Source organism: Micromesistius poutassou (genome assembly GCF_964030765.1).
Source record: "Micromesistius poutassou genome assembly, chromosome: 15".
In the NCBI taxonomy this organism is placed as follows: Eukaryota; Metazoa; Chordata; class Actinopteri; order Gadiformes; family Gadidae; genus Micromesistius; species Micromesistius poutassou.
The window spans coordinates 922,180-942,068 of NC_140285.1; the positions used below are offsets into that span (position 1 = coordinate 922,180).

Here is a 19,889-nt window from a genome sequence, read left to right on the forward strand (position 1 = left end):
CCCCTCTCTCCTCTCTCCTTTCCCCTCTCTCCCCTCTCTCCTCTCTCCTCCCCTCTCTCCTCTCTCCTCTCTCCCCTCTCCCCTCTCTCCTCTCTCCTCTCCTCTCCTCTCCCCTCTCTCTCCTCTCCTCTCCTCTCCCCTCTCTCCCCTCTCCCCTCTCTCCTCTCTCCTCTCTCTCCTCGCTCCTCTCTCCTCTCCTCTCCTCTCTCCCCTCTCCTCTCTCTCCTCTCTCCTCTCCCTCTCTCTCCTCTCCTCTCCTCTCCCCTCTCTCCCCTCTCTCCTCTCTCCTCTCTCCCCTCTCCCCTCTCCCCTCTCCCCTCTCCCCTCTCTCCTCTCTCTCCTCTCTCCTCTCTCCTCTCTCCTCTCCTCTCTCCTCTCTCCTCTCCTCTCCCCTCTCTCTCCTCTCCTCTCCCCTCTCTCCTCTCCTCTCTCCTTTCCCCTCTCTCCTTTCCCCTCTCCTCTCTCCTCTCTCCTCTCTCCTCTCCCCTCTCTCCTCTCTCCTCTCTCCTCTCTCCTCTCCCCTCTCCTCTCCCCTCTCTCCTCTCTCCTCTCTCCTCTCCCCTCTCTCCTCTCTCTCCTCTCTCCTCTCTCCTCTCTCATCTCTCCTCTCTCCTCTCTCCTCTCCCCTCTCTCTCCTCTCCTCTCCCCTCTCTCTCCTCTCCTCTCCCCTCTCTCTTCTCCCCTCTCTCCTTTCCTCTCCTCTCTCCTTTCCCCTCTCTCCTTTCCTCTCTCCTCTCTCTCCTCTCTCTCCTCTCTCTCCTCTCTCCTCTCCCCTCTCTCCCCTCTCCCCTCTCCCCTCTCCCCTCTCCCCTCTCCCCTCTCCCCTCTCCCCTCTCCCCTCTCTCCTCTCCCCTCTCTCCTCTCCACTCTCTCCTCCTCCTGTAGGTCGAGGATCTGCTGCTTGGTCTCAGCGAGGTGGAGAGCGAGGTTGTTCTCCTGGCAGCACTGGGTCAGGGTGCTGACCTCTCTCCCGCGGGCCGTCCCGTCCCGATCGGTAACCAGGTGAACGCTGAAGACAGACCGGTGTCGCTGGAGGTCGACCACGGCTGCTCGTCGTGTAGCCTCAGTGCTAGCACTACCGCTCTGGGAAGGAGGTCATGTCACGACCCCTTGCCCTCTTTGAGCCGTACTTTACACCGGTTAGTGTGGAGTGGCGTTACCCTGTCTTGTACCCGGTGGTCGTTCATTGTATAGTTAGAGAGGGATATTGTTTTGTTCTTTGGCAGACATTGGTGTGGTACTACTGACATAATGAAAATAATATTATTATTATTATTTTTATTTTTTTTATTTTTTCTTTCATTTATTTATTTTATTTTGAAATAATACACGTATAGATAGATTCTACGACGTGCAGTATTACACACTCCTGTACAGTTGGTAGCGGTATACTTAAAAAATAGTAATCTATCAAGAAATAGAAGAAGAAGATGATCATGATGATCATGATGATTCTGGCTGCTGATTGGCTGCATGCACCACGAGGCGCCAACGGGTATCATTTTCAAATTCAAGTTCAAGGTAGGCTACAGTAAACTAAACTCTGTCCTTATATTAGATCGAATCTGATATTCTAGTTAAATTAAAATAGTTCGCTTGTGTTTCAATCGGGGATTTTCAGTTACAACAAATGTTATTATGCCGTTAAATGAAAGGAAGGCTCGAGTATATGAAACAGGAAGAAGAGGACGAACACCGCAACGTGAATAGTTCATGAATGTTTAATCATTTTTCCATTTAAATACTAAGATAGATCAAACATGATATTTTGGAGCATTATATTTAAAAGATGAGGGGAAAAGGTATAATATTGTGGCGAGCAGCAAGGGGATGACCGGACGGGAGCCACGGTTCAAACGTATTAAACAATGCATTTAGTGAAGGTTAAATGAGTGAACTAATAATGGATTTTGTTCACACTATTTTAAAAGTACGTTTACATAATCCCTTTCCTCAGTGGTTTTAATTTCCCGAGCAGCGTACTGAGGCACCGACCGTCTTGTAATCCTAACCTGATCTATTTATGTTTATCCTAAAACACATTGCTGTAAAGCAGTGGCGATTTCTCTAAGACTGCAAAGGAAGCTCAGCTTCCCCTAAAATTTCCAAAATTAAATGGTCAAATATATACTGTCTGTATAAAAAGAGTGATTCATGTATGGTGCCATTCTTACTTTCGCTTTGACTCGCTCACAGAGAAACAAGAGAAACAGAAACAACGAAGACCTCGACAGTTGGTTGGGAAAAAAAAGATTATTTGACATACGAAAACATTGTGGCTCCAGGGAACATCAAGTTTGAGAGACGATGTTTGGTGTTGTTTTTTCATAAAAATTTGACATAGTATTTCTCACGTTGGTGTAAGGATGTTGCTTCACACAGTTATTTGAATGGTATCGTGTAGCGACTGTGTGGGTGGGTTTGGTCAACAGCTAAACCTGCCGTCTCGTCCTTCCCGTGCTGCTCGCCACAATATTAAGCTTACATAAAATCATCAAATCTTTGAATGACTTCAACACTGGGTCAAGATCAATGCATCTCTGCTTGAGCATGGGCAAAAAATGTAATAGATTGTGTCACCGAGCGGTTAGGGACAACTCAGAACTCATTATACTCATTATGTATCATTATGCATTATGTTTAGTTCTGCATTGCGTGCAGCAACTCATTTAAATGCGTTTCGATTGAGTTTTCACGTTCAGTTGGTCTCCCCAAAGAGACTAATATCCCCTATCCCATATGGCCACTAGATGGCTCCTGGTCACGCTGAAAAAACAATGAATTCATTCACATCGCACATTCATTCGGATTTATTTCTTGTAAAATATTGCATTCATTAACTGCCTTTTTTTAAATCTCTCCCCAGATATTTCAGAACGTCAACATGCATGGCAATGATGATATGGAAGCCATATAAATTAATAAATTAATTGGAGCCAACTTTGCTGCCCTCAAAATATGTTAAACATTTTAATGGTTTAGGACCTGTCAAATACAAATTGGAAAATGTTATTTTTCAATGTTGAATTCATTTTCAAGATATATTCACTTTTATTTCATATTTATTTTATTGACAATGCTACTGTATCAGCAAATTGTCGTCAAGCAGAATACAGTACAGAAGAGGGTTGTTGTCCAACCTGTCCACCAGGTAAGAGACAATATCCTGACTAATTAGCTTGTTAAAAAATCTCTAATTTGGAATGTTATTTAGTTTGTATTTTTGTTTGTTCAACATAGTCAATTGTTTTCGGTCCAACAGGAATGCATGTTAAAAAACATTGCACAGAATTAACAAGTACATCATGTGCATCTTGCACAGGAGGTACTTTCCAAGATGGTGACAATGGGCGTGAACAATGCTTTTCATGTAGACATTGTGATACAGGTACATTTTCACTTTTCAGCTTATTAGCTCAGTGATATGTACACACGTCATTTAAAACCCTTTCCCCCTTAAACAAGACCATGACTACTGAGTAACAGGGCATGAATGAGACACATGAGTTTAGATTAATGAGGGTAACAGATGCCTAGATTCCCCTTGAATGCACTGAATACTCCTTCTTTTCCTATCAAGTTATTCTAATCAAAGACTTCCTCAGACGACCTTCTCATTCTCTCAGGTTCCTCTGTAACTGTTGTGATTGACAGGTCTGGGTCTGAAGGTGAAGAAGTCGTGTACATCAACATCAGATGCTCTGTGTGAGACCCTGGATGGATTCTTCTGTAGTGACTCTAACAGAGGTGGATGTAGGGCCGCTCAGAGACACACGGTTTGCAGTCCTGGTCATTACATCGGTCAAAGAGGTTGGTGTCAAAACTCATCTTCTGAATCAATTAAGCCCAGAACTCCTTTTAATTACAATTCTCTATTCCCTTGTTCCTTCTTGCAGCATTCATCAAACAACTTTTAGAATTTCAGCTTGGTTGCTATATTTTATATTGCAGAAGTAAATATCCATATTTTTGTCACAACATTTATATTCCTACAGGAACAGCCGATAAAGACACAGAGTGCCTTCACTGTACTGAGGGAACATTCTCAAATGGCACGTCATCCTCTTGTCAGAACCACACAAAGTAAGTGAATGTTATACTTTATTTATCAATACAGAGAAAATTAATGTTACTTTTAGCATCAGGCCTGGGAAATATACCATATGTGTATTGGTGTGGCTTATTATTAGCAGTCATTATGTTTTGCAGTTTATTTTTTCATTTAATCAGAAAAATGGTAATAAAATAAACGGCAAAAGTATCATAAAAGCTTGATAATCAAACATGATTTTGTATTTTCGTTTCATCCAAAGTGTCCTTCAGTAATTTCGAATACAGGCAGATACAGGTCATTAGGAGCAGGTAGGGGTCAGCCATCTAGCTCAAGAACAAGAACCTACCTGAAGGCCTACAGGAAGGTTGTGGACATTGGGGATCGAACCCAGTACCTTTGGACCAGGAGACAAACACCTTGTCTAATATCCTGATATACAAGACGCACCCTGAAACTAAACCTGTTGTCTGGTTCTTCTCATTTCAGATGTGAATCTGTGAAACTGAAACTGATGAAACCAGGAACTAATTCAACTGATTCTGACTGTGGAGAACATGGTTCAGAGCGAGGACATGTGGCAATATCAGGAGTCGTACTGGCTTTAATAATCATAGCCATTATTCTGATGAAGAAAATAAGAGGTAAGTGATACATTAAACCAACGTGTATCATGTTACATTTAACTAACATGATGCCTCATGTAAATAATTTTATCATATTTTATTTAGATGGAAACACAGCGGAGTTGAGCCAAGACTGCCGTCCAACAGGTAGTGTGTGTGTGTGTGTGTTGAAATACAATACAATAGCTCTTCTGCTCCTGTGTCTGGCTGTGTAGGGTGGATATTGAGTCTGGTTGTTGTCAAATGTTGTGTGTGTCTGGTTGTGTCCTCATCTCCACATGAGAATAACTAGCTGCAGAGCTGCTCCAGAGGAGCAGTAGAGGAGGATGGAGGTGTTGAGAGTGAGGGAAATTAAGGCTACTCTAGGGGTGAGGAGAGGGAGAGAGAGGACAGAAGAGGAAGGGGGGTCAAGGGGAGAGCACTGCAGAACAACTTATGCCAGAGAAGCTTACTGATCATCAGAGAGACACAATTGTTTGCAGAAGGTGCAGAAAAAACAGACATTACCAAAAGAGTGTTGCTGCATCTGGAGGCTGGCTGTATGTCCTGACTCTCTGCTGCCTTCTCTTCCAGTGACTTCACCACTAATGTCCAGTGACACTCCTGCACCGATGGCTGATGTAACGGGAGTCCGGGCGTGTGCAGGACCGAACCGCTCTGTATGACCGCTGTCACACGGAGCATAGACAGTTACAAGTAGCTGAGACGGTAGAGGGGTTAGAAACCCATCAATGAAAATGTTATCTATTTCAGGTAGCCTAAAAAAAAAGAAAGTTGAAAGTTTGAAATCTAAAAAGAAAACAAAACCTCTCACGTTCCCAGCGCCCCCCCCCCCCCCCCCCCCCCAGGTTGTGCGAATGCCCCCCCCAGGGGGCGCTACCGCCCCTGTTGAGAAACCATGGTCTAGCAGCACTATTAAGTAGTGATGGATTTCATGATTTGTTTGCTTGAATCAGTTTGAGTCGTTCAGTTCACCAAGAAGAATTGTTCGTTCGTTCGTTCATTCAGTCGTGTTTTCTGTAGCGGTGAATCATGGTTCTCAGCTGAGTCGTCAGACTCAGCTCCTCCCTCGTTCTCATCCTCAAACGAATCACGTATGCACAGTTCTCTGTTATCACATGCAAGCTAATAGAATGATGCGTCTGACCCCGCATGAAATGCTTACCGGTCGACCCATGCCTTCGCCTATTATTTGAGGCCCCCACAAGGGACCTCCATTAGAGCAATTAGAAATATAATTAAGAAAATATGTTTGACCACTAACTGCTCTACATGAGTTTATGTTCCAACAATAGAAAGACGGGTTCCAGAGCGTGAGGAGGAGCCAGATGCAGAGACGCCCGGAGCCGACCAGCCGAGCCAGGATTTGATTTTGATTTGTTTTGTTGTTGTATCGACACACACTTACACACACATGAAAAGACATAAGAATACAATTGAGGATTGAAACACAAAAGTCACAGACTTATTTCCATTGTGGTCCCCAACAGGAGCCAACAGCCACATGATGATGCTGAAGCTGGCGAGCCTACTCCTGATCCTTTTGGTGGATCCCACTGCCCCAAGGACGGATCCAGAGGAAGGATGAAACCAAAGTGACAGGACAGACCTGGAACAGCCAGGAATCAGGTGGTGGTACTAGAGAAAGCGTGAAAGAGTTATAGGAAAGGCCAACCCCCGAGATATTCGGACTAGATAAAATGTACGACAATTAAATGCCACCTCCAGAATGACCCGAATGATCAGAATAGACTAGCCTTGGACATGTTATTGGCAGAGCGAGGAGGGGTGTGCGAGATGATAGGGACGACATGTTGTACTTTTATCTCCAACAACACAGCTCGAGAGGGGTCGGTGTCCAGAGCGCTGGCAGGGTTACAGGCCCTCAGGTTATAATTGGCAGAGAACTCCGGCATTAATTGCCCTTTCTCTAGTTGGATGGAGAACATGTTTGGTAAGTGGTCCTCGTCGCGGGAATAGTGTCAGTAACCGTGTTAGTTGTGATCGTTGCTGTTGTATTCCCTGCGCACGAGGGCTACTGAATCGGCTGATCACCACGGCAGTGGGTGCCCTGGGACCGCCAGGTGCCGTCCAGGCTTACATGGGGATCGAGTATGACTCTGTGGGTTTGGACAAGGGTCCACCAGGGGGGGCCCGACCTGATCTGGCTGGAGAACGTAGTCCCCGGGGCCCCGTGATGTATTGCACCTGTAGCTACAATAATCGATATACCGAATCATTATATAATCAATGTAAGTCTTGTTTGTCATTGCATAGTATTGTTTGGTTGCGTGTGTAGCGTGCTGTTTTTGTACCACTACACTGATAATTGGACTGATGACCACAATGGGAGCAGGAGTGACCACTACAGCAATGTCCGAAACCTCCCATACATACGGCGCACCAATACATGAAGATCACCTGTGCCATTCAAAGCCATGCATGACTGAAGGGAATTTTGCATCTTAAATTGTATTCTTACTTATTTTACTCAGTTACTTATTTTTTGTGATGTTAACTTTCAATGCATGCTGAAAGTGTACGACTTTGTGTTACTCATACTGAGTGTTTGTTGTGTTTTCCCAGTCCACCCCCCTCAGTCTGGTGCCCGCCTCCCAGTCCAGTCTCCTCAGTCACAGTGGTTCCCCCCCCCCCGAGATCATGACGATAGCTGATGTAACGGGAGTCCGGGCGTGTGCAGGACCGAACCGCTCTGTATGACCGCTGTCACACTGAGCATAGACAGTTACAAGTAGCTGCGACAGTAGAGGGGTTAGAAACCCATCAATGAAAATATGTTATTTATTTCAGGTAGCCTAAAAAAAAAGAAAGTTGAAAGTTTGAAATCTAAAAAGAAAAGAAAAGAAAACCTCTCACATTCCCAGCGCCCCCCCCCCCTCTCAACAGGCGCTACCGCCCCTGTTGAGAAACCATGGTCTAGCAGCACTATTTAGTAGTGATGGATTTCATGATTTGTTTGCTTGAGTCAGTTTGAGTCGTTCAGTTCACCAAGAAGAATTGTTCGTTCGTTCGTTCATTCAGTCGCGTTTCCTGTAGCGGTGAATCATGGTTCTCAGCTGAGTCGGTCAGACTCAGCTCCTCCCTCGTTCTCATCCTCAAACGAATCACGTATGCACAGTTCTCTGTTATCACATGCAAGCTAATAGAATGATGCGTCTGACCCCGCATGAAATGCTTACCGGTCGACCCATGCCTTTGCCTATTATTCGAGGCCCCCACAAGGGGGCCTATGTTTGACCACTAACTGCTGTACATGAGTTTATGTTCCAACAATAGAAAGACGGGTTCCAGAGCGTGAGGAGGAGCCACATGCAGAGACGCCCGGAGACGACCAGACGAGCCAGGATTTGATTTTGATTTGTTTTGTTGTTGTATCGACACACACTTACACACACATGAAAAGACATAAGAATACAATTGAGGATTGAAACACAAAAGTCACAGACTTATTTCCATTGTGGTCCCCAACAGGAGCCAACAGCCACATGATGATGCTGAAGCTGGCGAGCCTACTCCTGATCCTTTTGGTGGATCCCACTGCCCCAAGGACGGATCCAGAGGAAGGATGAAACCAAAGTGACAGGACAGACCTGGAACAGCCAGGAATCAGGTGGTGGTACTAGAGAAAGCGTGAAAGAGTTATAGGAAAGGCCAGCCCCCGAGATATTCGGACTAGATAAAATGTACGACAATTAGATGCCACCTCCTGAATGACCTATCAGAATAGACTAGCCTTGGACATGTTATTGGCAGAGCGAGGAGGGGTGTGCGAGATGATAGGGACGACATGTTGTACTTTTATCTCCAACAACACAGCTCGAGAGGGGTCGGTGTCCAGAGTGCTGGCAGGGTTACAGGCCAGGGCGCGATTGTTGACGGGGGGGGGGGGGGGGGTTGGATCGCGGACGAGCGCTGTTGCGGCGCGATTGTTCACGGTGGGTGGATCGCGGACGAGCGCTATTGCGGGCGCGATTGTTGACGGGGGGTGGGGTTGGCTCGGCTCGTTTGGGGGGGCCACAGGGGGGGCCGGACTCAGAGTTACGGGGGCACTGGCCCCCCCCTAGAACTGCCACTGCTCTTCTGCTCCTGTGTCTGGCTGTGTAGGGTGCATATTGAGTCTGGTTGTTGTCAAATGTTGTGTGTGTCTGGTTGTGTCCTCATCTCCACATGAGAATAACTAGCTGCAGAGCTGCTCCAGAGGAGCAGTAGAGGAGGATGGAGGTGTTGAGAGTGAGGGAAATTAAGGCTACTCTAGGGGTGAGGAGAGGGAGAGAGAGGACAGAAGAGGAAGGGGGGTCAAGGGGAGAGCACTGCAGAACAACTTTTGCCAGAGAAGCTTACTGATCATCAGAGAGACACAATTGTTTGCAGAAGGTGCAGAAAAAACAGACATTACCAAAAGAGTGTTGCTGCATCTGGAGGCTGGCTGTGTGTCCTGACTCTCTGCTGCCTTCTCTTCCAGTGACTTCACCACTAATGTCCAGTGACTCTCCTGCACCAACCAGGGACCAACAAGAAGATGTCATAACTATCCCTGATGCAACTATGGATGATCATGATGGTGACCAGAGTCTGGGTCCAGCCCCGCCCTCAAGCCCCAAACCTAATGGATCTGTGTTAGTCACAGATGATAAGGAAGACGATCCGTTTTTGTGATGTTAACTTTCAATGCATGCTGAAAGTGTACGACTTTGTGTTACTCATGCCGAGTGTTTGTTGTGTTTTCTATGATTGATCCTATATGTGTGCCGTTTTGAATCTATAATTGGTGGTTGAATGACATTGTTTTATGACTACTGATTTATTGATGATTGTATGTCTACTGCTTTGTACTTCAGTGCGGCATTGTAGCTCACTCTGTTCCATGTGACCCACCAAGGTGAATACCGTCCCATGATTAGTGGACGCGACAATTGAGTTTCTCCGAATCGGGCCGGGAGTTTTCCTTGTCGGTTGGTGGTGTTGTATATTCGCTTTATATATTCGCTTTATATTTTTATACATGTTTTCTACTTTTATATGGCTTGTAGAATGGTCATCTGTGATGACCATTCACCACCGAGGAGGGAGTTGTAGCGTATTCCAGCATTAAAGCATGTAGCAGAGGCCGGTTCGACCGCTCTAACGCTCTAACCACTGAGCTAAAAGCCCAGGCTTCTAACTCAGCGGCTAGAAGCGTTCTTAAGGCTAGGGGTGTGAGGATTTACAATGTAGGGCCTACTACCGCCAGCTAGCCCAGGCTAGTTGGCATCCGTTACACATATTCTAGTCCAGAACACTCCAGGTAAAGCATTTATCAGATGCCTTACTAAGCGTATTTCCACGCGTGCTTATACAATTCCCCTCCTTTTGCTTCGTAGATAACATACCGGACCTTTAACAAATAAAGTGAGTTAAAAGCGATCGCGACTCTGCGATTTTCTAAAGAACACGGCGCACCCCATCATCAATTTTAATGTCTTGCCTGTATTATGTGTGTCAATTGTGGCACCCATTGCACTCCTAACCGTCCCTGGAAGGAGGGATCCCCCACTCTGCGTTTGAATCATGTTAGGCTGGAAAAATGAGCATTAGGCGTACATACAATTTCGGCTGGTTTAAAAAAAAAAAAAAACTGGCGGGATTATTACAATTCTTTCTAAAAACATCAATCAATATCATACCTTTCATATGGCCTATCGTTTGTGCAGCTAGTACCACTATTACTTCAGCTACTACTACTACTACTACAGCTAGTACAACTACTACTACTTTCTTCCAGCTTTGACAGTATTACAGTTTAGCTTCCAGCTTTTTTAACAATGTATTTCAGCACTATGCTTCTTCAGGTAATGCAATTCAGCGTCAGTCAATTTTCGATTTCAGCTTCCAGGTTTTTCAGCAGTGCACTGGAATACATTTGACCTTTCAGATTTTCAGCAGTGCAGAGCAATACATTTGATCTTTCAGATTCTTCAGTTCAATTCATTTTACATTTCTGCATTTTTTTTTGTCACTTTGTTTCCAACCATTTACATTTTTTTTAAATGGTGGGCATGTTTACATTGTTTACTCCATTTTGACTTTTGAACTCTGTTCAAATCCCTTCACTTGATTAAAGTCGTTTAACATTTCTTTACGTCTTAAACTATTGGCTTTATTAAAACATATTTTCAACCTCACTTTGCACTACAGCACTCAACGCATTTGCTGCAGGAAATAGTTTCCAGTTATTGTTACTGTTATCTGCTGATGTGCTTCTAAAAAAATACCAGTACGGTTAGTCATCCAACACGTCACAGTGTTCCAAAAGAGCATCATTTTGACGCTGCTTGGCGAGTATACCAGAGAAGAAACACTATAGAAGGAGGAGACACATCACTGAAAAAATCACCCATTGAAATGCATGGGGAAACTTCGTAACGCCAAGATGGCAGTTGTTTGCACATGTCCCGCCTCTTCCGGTGCCGTTGCTCCAATCATTTTGCAGGTCATACGCGGTCACGCTTTTTGCGACACTTATTATTTTCAATCAGGAGGGAAGAACCAGCAGCTGGAGCGGCACAAGCAGCATCGACTGGAAAACTTCGACTACCTGTTATCTTGTTGGCTCGGCAGCAAAAGCTAACTTTTAAAGCTAACTTGCTGTCAGTGCAGTGCCGGTGTTGTTATGCCGTAAATGAAAACTGTGTCGTGAAGCATTGCGCATGCGCAGTCCAAGATTACCTGTAAGATTACCTTGGCTTTTAAAACGTTAATTTAATACAAAACCACCAAACCCTTTCAGCGATTTTAGTCTGTTTTTCATCGTGATTTAAAACATGTGTTTTTTATGCCCCTTAGATCTCGGAAAATGGAGATTGTTTAGACCAAATAGCTGCCCGAAAGGCGTGGCCAAGATGGCCGCGAGTGAGAGGACTTGCCTAGAAGGACTTTGAGTATACAATTTAAAGGGCTCTCTGTGTATGATCTCGTGTAGATGGATAGGTCGACCTGAATCGGGCCTCATTACGTCTCGTCCATTGGTTGATTGTTATGTCTTAGAAGACGGAGGGGGCGGCAATGATTCTTTGCAATATCGCCATTCATTCAGACCTGTGAGGTTGACATGCAACGCAACAGATGGATCTATTCTCTCATCCCCCCTAACATAGACAGACCAAAAATAGTTTGTGTGCTTAAACGTGTATTTCACCTCGGATGCGTACGGATCACCGGCATATCCCCAAAAGCCCATTAGGTATGTAACGTTAATGATGATAAAGGATGGACTATTACTACAATGTAGAACATGTCCCTGTTGGGGAGTTACTTTGGATTGTTGTTAACATGCAGACCTCTGCTCCGCACCACATTCGGGCGCACTCACTAGTAAAAGCTGCACACCTCTCCGAAGTGTACGGAATTTCTGTACTTGAGTACGGTGCGCACCGTAAATGTCAGTGTTGCCTTCTTCTTCCAGAGCTAGCTGTTACGAGATCATACACAGAGAGCCCTTTAAATAGTGATTGACGCGCTGCGTACTCTCTATAAACTTTGGTGTCAACCAAAGTTATAAGGTAAACCGCATTAACTTATTCGGAATAAGGTAAACCACCTCTAGCCAGCGCTGGCTAGAGGTGGTTTACCTTATTCCGAATAAGTTAATGCGGTAACTGGGAGATTTTAACACTAGCTTCAAAATGACGCTAGCTGTTAGCCTACGGCTAGTGTGTTAGCCAGAGCTAGCTGTTAGCCTACGGCTAGTGTGTTAGCCAGAGCTAGCTGTTAGCCTACGGCTAGTGTGTTAGCCAGAGCTAGCTGTTAGCCTACGGCTAGTGTGTTAGCCAGAGCTAGAGGTGTTGTATTTGAAGATCGACTCTAGCGTCGATAGGATCGATACCAGTTTTCCCCTCCGCGTCGTGCCCGTTTTCTAAAACTGTAGACCCGTCCGGTGTTTCGGAAAATATGGCCGCTAGTGTTGTACGCTGACTTGCGCGCGGATGTCGGGTGCACTGTGCGCGCGCCTATGGCGAGTGCAGAGTGCCAAACCTAAGGATAACCAGGAAGAGGCGAAGGAGCAGTCTAACCCTACGCCGCCGTCAGAACGTGTGGAAATTTGTATGGGATTGATTGGGACTGCAGACGAGAGACCTAGACCAGTTTCGAGTCCTAGACATCGAACGGGCGGTTATTGCAGCTGTACGGGCTGCACTCCAGGGTGTTGCTCCCCCGGTCCGTTCGATGTCTAGGACTCTAGAGAACCGGCCATGCCCGCCTGCCTTTCACCACAAGTCCGGGGGAGGGGGGCGGGGCCGTGCGATCGTTGCCGAAGCGATTTGAAGCCACTGCAGTGGGCGTGGTTTCCTTGGGGATTTGAATATTTTCTAAACATTTATCTTTACACTTGGCGACCCATTTCGATTTAACATTTAGATTTAACATTTAACATTTAGATTTAGATTTAACATTTAACATTTAGATATAGATTTAACATTTAGATTTAACATTTAGATTTAGATTTAACATTTAGATTTAACATTTAGATTTAGATTTAACATTTAGATTTAACATTTAGATTTAGATTTAACATTTAGATATAAATGTAACATTTACATTTAGATTTAACATTTACATTTAGATATAACATTTATATATAATTTGGATTGGATTTTTTACATTTGAACATTGAATGTTATTCAATGTAAAACATTGTTTTACATGAATTTCTGTCTCAAATGTGAGGAAAATGCGCTAAATATGACGAAAGTGAGCTAAATGTTGAAAATGTATCAGCTAAAAAATTGTAACCGAATTTTTACAAACGGCACCCCATATATTAACACCAGAAAAAAATAATAATAATAAAAAAGAAAAAAATATATATAGACTGGGAATCGAACCCCAGTCTCTCGCGTGACAGTCAATTACCTTAACCACAACATTGTCTGGACCATGACCAAAAATTAATAAATAAATAAATATATATATATTATGGCGACGGCGTGCATATCCTCTCCCCACGGCGGCGTACATATCTTCTCCACACGTGCATTTCACACGATGTTATCCTTCTCCTGGTAATCCTGGCACTGTTCACTCGCCTGGTGCCAGGCCACATCGTACTTGGCAACGGGGTTAAAATCTCCCAGTTACCGCATTAACTTATTCGGAATAAGGTAAACCACCTCTAGCCAGCGCTGGCTAGAGGTGGTTTACCTTATAACTTTGGTTGACACCAAAGTTTCTAGAGAGTGCGCAGCGCGCCAATCACTGACTGCGTTTACATGGACAACCTTAACCCGATTATGGACCTTATTCTGATTGAAAAAGACATAACGAGAAAGACGACATGTCACCTATGTGACGTCACCCCATAACATGTGACATGCGACATGTAGTCTTTCTCGTTACGTCTTTTTCACAACTGCTAGCCGAATAATCATACAATATACTGTCAAACTCTTAACATGAAAAATTATATTACAAATTCACAGACAACATATGTTGACATTCATGGCACAATTCAAACGGGACCAGAAAATAATTATTTTCTCACATTCACTTGCATTAACGATTTTTCAACCTAGAGGTCCACTGGGGTTTAGCGGAAGGGGCGGGACTTACCAGCTCTTCCAAAACACCGGAACAACCATTGACCTCATGAAGCGTGCATGCGCTCTTGTCTTTGGCTGTTTCTGAAATGCTATACTACATACTACATACTGCATACTGACACAGTATATACTGTGCACTACATACTACTCCCCGCCCTAGTATGCAGTATAGTATGCAAGTATGACAAGTATCATGCAGTGTACTACACAGTCACATGACCAAAAAATTCGGTTATAACTATAAACGGTTGAACCATTTGTTCTGTTAACAATGAAAAACACGATTACAAAAACATACGAAAGCTTATCACATCAAAATAAACAACTAATTACAACTAATTATACATTTATGTATTTGTATTTGTATTCGCCGCTCGCATTGTCCGCCATTATTTAAAATGTTCAGCGGTGCGGCGTTGCATTATGGGATACAGTATCCGACGTAGTGAGCTCTGGATGTATACTAGAATTTTTTGACCGATTAGTACATCATCCGGGTAACTGTCGCATACTGCAAGAAAACATTTTTCGCGTACTGCATACTACTTAATACTTTTACGTCATGATCAGTATACGAGCAGTATATCAGTTCGAACGAACGACTCTTTAAAACGAACGAACGAACCGAACTAATTCGCCTCTCTCGTTCGCCGTTGTACGTCTCGTTCGTTCTCCGAGACTCGACTCCCAGCTCCACCCACTAGTCGCTGACTCGCGAGTCGCCGTTCACTGACTGTGTTTAGCGGTGAAGACTCGAGGACTGAGAAGTCACGAGAGTCAGCCGGGCAACAACATCCCGATTCTGAACATGAAGCACTCCTCAGCTAAAAGGAACTTGGTCATCAATCAACACAACATTAACTGTTTGCACCATTGCACAATCGTGATTCGTTTGAACGAGAACGAGGGAGGAGCCGAGTCTGACCGACTCAGTGACTGAGAATCATGATTCATCATCCCTAGCAATAGCCGTGTCAATGCCTCTGCGTTTGAATGATAATGAATGAATGGAACGTTGCAGTTTTAATGTTGACACCAACGTTTCTAGAGAGTGCGCGGCACGCCAATCACTGACTTAATGAATGAAACCTTCTGCGGAATCAGAGAAAGTCTGCCCTCTTTGCGGCACAAAGCATGTTTCAGAAATCAGCACATTTAAATAAATGCTATAGTTGTCACACAGACAGCTATTTTTTATTTTTGTAATATGGAATTATTTCAGGGGCGTTCGGGATTAGGACTGATATATGTCGGCCTAGACCTAATCAATTGTGTTTTAATATTTGTAGCATTCATATTAATCTATTCTTTTCGTAGGCTACTCTGCTGTTGACCTTGATGGGGAGATATTTTTTTGCTGCCACAAAATATAGTTTAATCCAACAACATTCCTGCGTCTCGCCCTCCTACCGAGCCCATTTCAGCACCGTGTCAGTAGACAGCTACAATCCTACGGTCGTAAGAGCAGTGCACACGCGTTCATGTTAAGAGGAGTTTCGGGAAACGCTTGCAAAAAAGCGATGCATCGTAAGATCCATCGTAAAAAGGATTGTACGAGCGTGGATCCATCGTTATCGGGAAACGGGGCCCAGAAAGGCTCGACGTTCAAAATACCGGAATTGTCCTTTAACCAGACGGGGCTACACCTCTGTGCGCCCCGACCAGACGGGAGCAATGTGTTTTTAAAACGAGTTAGTACGTTTTTTTCTTTATTAACTGTTGTATATATTTTTATTTGATCTCTCCACAGATATTTCGGAATTTGAGGAGACAAAGTCTAAATGCCCAGAATGGAGACCCTCATGTTCAGGACATGTTTAGGTCTCTTTGGTTTAGCTGGCTATCATGCATACGGACCTTGTCTCAAGGATGACTACAGAGCAGGATTTGAATGCTGCCCTTCATGCCCTCCTGGTAAGAACCACATTTCTGAACTGTTGTTAAATATATGAATCAAAACAATCTAATTGAAGAAATACAAATTCATTCATATGAAACAAAGCCGAATTACATATTCCACTTTTCCTTTTCAACAGGAAAGCGTGTTGAAGAGGACTGCACAGATAATCGCATTACACAGTGCTCATGGTGCCCCAATGGTACTTTCCAAGCAGGCCGTAATGAACAGAAGCAATGCTCCTCCTGTACAAAGTGTGACGCAGGTACGTCTGTTTTAATGGAATTTAATGGAAATGCCCCCCATGCAAAATGTTGTGTTGATGAGAATGTTGTGTTGTCTATGTTTATATCAGAAGTTGTGTTGTTCATGTTTATATCAGAAGTTGTGTTGTTCATGTTGATATCAGAAGTTGTGTTGTTCATGTTTATATCAGAAGTTGTGTTGATCATGTTTATATCAGAAGTTGTGTTGTTCATGTTTATATCAGAAGTTGTGTTGTTCATGTTTATATCAGAAGTTGTGTTGTTCATGTTTATATCAGAAGTTGTGTTGTTCATGTTTTTATCAGAAGTTGTGTTGTTCATGTTGATATCAGAAGTTGTGTTGTTCATGTTTATATCAGAAGTTGTGTACTCTCAGGTTGTCTCAGGTTCCTCTGTAACTCTTGTGATTGACAGGTCTTGGTCTAAAGGTGAAGAAGTCGTGTACATCAACATCAGATGCTCTGTGTGAGACCCTGGATGGATTCTTCTGTAGTGACTCTAACAGAGGTGGATGTAGGGCTGCTCAGAGACACACAGTTTGCAGTCCTGGTCAATACATCAGTCAAAGAGGTGTGTGTGTGTGTGTGTGTGTGTGTGTGTGTGTGTGTGTGATGGCGCATTTCCACTGGCGGGTACGCTTCGGACCCAGCACGCCTCAGCCCAGTAGTGAGGGTGTGGTATAGCCCAGCTCAGTTACGGCTCGCGTTTCCACCGCCGCCAGTACCCTTATGGTAGGGCGGGGTTTAAGCCGGACGGTAATAGCCACGGCAGCTATGTAAGCATCGTGACCTCATAGCAGCCCGACACAGTGTAGCCTGCTAATAAATCCAAGGAAAAAGAAGAACGCGCACAATGAACAAAGAGCAAGCAACAATGTAGGACGTCCAAGAAGGACGGCAAACTTTTGCGCGACATTTTCTTCAATAATAATTTCTTCTTTTCTTCAATCGACCAATCAACGGATGGCGTGTGTAGCTCAAACTTGCCGGGACCCTTTCAGGCGTTTCAGTACCTCAACGGAGTAGTACTGTGAGACGAGTACAGCTCAATACGGCTCAGTCCGGGTCATGCCCACTTTTGGCGTTGGAAACGCGACCGTGCCTGACTTTTGCAGACTGAACCGACCCTCACCCTCCGGTGGAAATGCGCCATTAGTGTCCATGATCATCTACAACAGTCTGGCAATGAGTCGAGAGATAGAAACACCTTTGAAATACAATTCTGTTTTCTTCTTCCTTCTTGGAGCTTGCGCTAAACAAATGTGGTGAAGGTAGTTGCATTATTTAACCTCGCCATGTTTTACACAAATGTAATGTTCACACCACATCTGAGAATGAGCGTGTTCTAATAAAACATCAATATATTTATACAGGAACATCAGATAAAGACACAGAATGCCTTCACTGTACTGATGGAACATTCTCAAATGGCACGTCTTGTCAGAACCACACAAAGTAAGTGAATATTATACTTTATTTATCAATACAGAGAAAATTAATGGCACTTTTAGCATCAGGCCTGGGAAATATACCATATGTGTATTTGTGTGTCTTATTATTAGCGTCGTGTTTTGTAGTTTTTGTAGTTTACTTGCTTACCATCTAATCTGAAAAATGGTAATAAAATAAACGACAAAAGTATCATAATAACTTGATAATCAAACATGATTTTGTATTTTCGTTTCATCCAAAGTGCCCTTCAGTAATTTCTAATATAGGCAGATACAGGTCATTAGGAGCAGGTAGGGGTCAGCCATCTAGCTCAAGAACAAGAACCTACCTGAAGGCCTACAGGGAGGTTGTGGACATTGGGGATTGAACCCAGTACCTTTGGACCAGGAGCGTCTAATACCCTGATATACAAGACACACCCTGAAACTTAACCTGTTGTCTGGTCCTTCTCATTTCAGATGTGAATCTGTGGGACTGAAACTGATGAAACCAGGAACTAATTCAACTGATTCTGAATGTGGAGAACATGGTTCAGAGAGAGGACGTGTGGCAGGAGTAATATCAGGAGTCATACTGGTAATGGCTTTAATAATCATAGCCATTATTCTGATGAAGAAATGTACAGGTAAGTGATACATTAAACTAACATGCATCATGTGATACTCAACTAAAATGCATCATGTTTCATTAAACTAACATTTATCATGGTTTTGCTAAATGATAGTGACTGCTGTTGTGACATGTTTGCTATGTTTATCACTATAGAATCGAGGTCGTCAACTCTGAAATCAGAGGTATGTGTTATTACTGGGTTGACACAGAATACAACAATATGTGTGAACTTATACTGTGTGATATTTATTACATGACGCACCGTGTCAATTATTTGATCATATTTTATTTAGATGGAAAAATCGAGCAAGGAGCTGAGCCAAGACTGCCTTCCAACAGGTTGGGTGTGGGTGTGTGGGTGTATTGAAATAATACATAATAATGTGAAATAATACATAATACACATAATGTGTCCTCATCACCACCTGAAAATAACCAGCTGCAGAGCTGCTCCACCCTTCAGCTCAGATAGTGAGCAAGAAGATGTGGTAGAGGAGGATGGAAGTGTTGAGAGTGAGGGAAATAAGTCACAATTGTTTGCAGAAGGTGCAGAAAAACAGACATTACCAAAAGAGTGTTGCTGCATGTGGAGGCTGGCTGTGTGTCCTGACTCTCTGCTGCATTCTCTTCCAGTGACGTCACCACTAATGTCCAGTGACTCTCCTGCACCAACCAGGGACCAACAAGAAGATATCATATCTATCCCTGATGCAACTATGGATGATCAAGATGATTACCAGAGTCTGGGTCCGGCCCCAACCTCAAGACCCACACATAATGGATCTGTGTCAGTCAAAGTCCACCCCTCTCAGTCTGGGTCCACCCTCCCCCTCCCAGTCCACCCCCCTCAGTCTGGTGCCCCCCTCCCCCTCCCAGTCCACCCCCCTCAGTCTGGGTCTCCTCTCCCAGTCCACCCCCCTCAGTCTGGTGCCCCCCTCCCCCTCCCAGTCCACCCCCCTCAGTCTGGGTCCCCCCTCCCTCTCCCAGTCCACCCCCCTCAGTCTGGGTCTCCTCTCCCAGTCCACCCCCCTCAGTCTGGGTCCACCCTCCCCCTCCCAGTCCACCCCCCTCAGTCTGGTGCCCCCCTCCCCCTCCCAGTCCACCCCCCTCAGTCTGGTGCCCCCCTCCCCCTCCCAGTCCACCCCCCTCAGTCTGGGTCCCCCCTCCCTCTCCCAGTCCACCCCCCTCAGTCTGGTGCCCCCCTCCCCCTCCCAGTCCACCCCCCTCAGTCTGGGTCTCCTCTCCCAGTCCACCCCCCTCAGTCTGGGTCTCCTCTCCCAGTCCACCCCCCTCAGTCTGGGTCTCCTCTCCCAGTCCACCCCCCTCAGTCAGGGTTAGCCGGTCTAGTGCTGGACCTCAAGACATTGAGTTTGGTCCAGACCTGTGAGGA

General features: G+C 44.6%; 3 protein-coding genes across 3 annotated transcripts in view; all 3 read left to right on the forward strand.

The window, feature by feature from the left end:
* Positions 1-1,986, forward strand: part of LOC311359678 (tumor necrosis factor receptor superfamily member 14-like) — a gene marked incomplete at its 3' end in the record, with an annotated part of 13,954 nt that extends 11,968 nt beyond the window's left edge. The window contains exon 11 of the mRNA XM_084479736.1: positions 1,979-1,986. Coding sequence (XP_084335862.1) covers positions 1,979-1,986 — 8 coding nt within the window. The remainder of the gene's footprint in view (positions 1-1,978) is intronic.
* LOC311359905 (tumor necrosis factor receptor superfamily member 5-like) lies at positions 1,476-9,742 on the forward strand. Its single transcript, XM_084479941.1, has 7 exons — positions 1,476-1,521; positions 2,867-3,151; positions 3,263-3,388; positions 3,655-3,810; positions 3,996-4,083; positions 4,541-4,695; positions 9,161-9,742. The coding sequence occupies exons 2-7, from the start codon at positions 3,007-3,009 to the stop codon at positions 9,352-9,354; spliced, it is 864 nt and encodes a 287-aa protein (XP_084336067.1). The 5' UTR covers positions 1,476-1,521; positions 2,867-3,006; the 3' UTR covers positions 9,355-9,742.
* A 2,136-nt stretch (positions 9,743-11,878) lies between these two features.
* LOC311359679 (uncharacterized protein) lies at positions 11,879-19,837 on the forward strand (the record flags this gene model as incomplete). The annotated part of the gene is made up of 10 exons (XM_084479737.1): positions 11,879-11,917; positions 16,024-16,187; positions 16,310-16,435; positions 16,851-16,943; positions 17,809-17,890; positions 18,346-18,512; positions 18,653-18,681; positions 18,793-18,838; positions 19,133-19,557; positions 19,715-19,837. Exons 2-10 carry the CDS (start codon positions 16,055-16,057, stop codon positions 19,835-19,837), a joined length of 1,224 nt encoding a protein of 407 aa, XP_084335863.1. The 5' UTR covers positions 11,879-11,917; positions 16,024-16,054.
* Between the last annotated feature and the right edge of the window lie 52 nt (positions 19,838-19,889).

Bases quoted from the DNA above. Each gene is read 5' to 3' on its own strand.
- LOC311359905 (XM_084479941.1), top strand. From the start codon at position 3,007: ATGTTATTTTTCAATGTTGAATTCATTTTCAAGATATATTCACTTTTA. The intron at 3,389-3,654 runs GTACATTTTCAC...TGTGATTGACAG, and splicing joins ATGTAGACATTGTGATACAG to GTCTGGGTCTGAAGGTGAAG. The intron at 4,084-4,540 runs GTAAGTGAATGT...TTCTCATTTCAG, and splicing joins TCTTGTCAGAACCACACAAA to ATGTGAATCTGTGAAACTGA.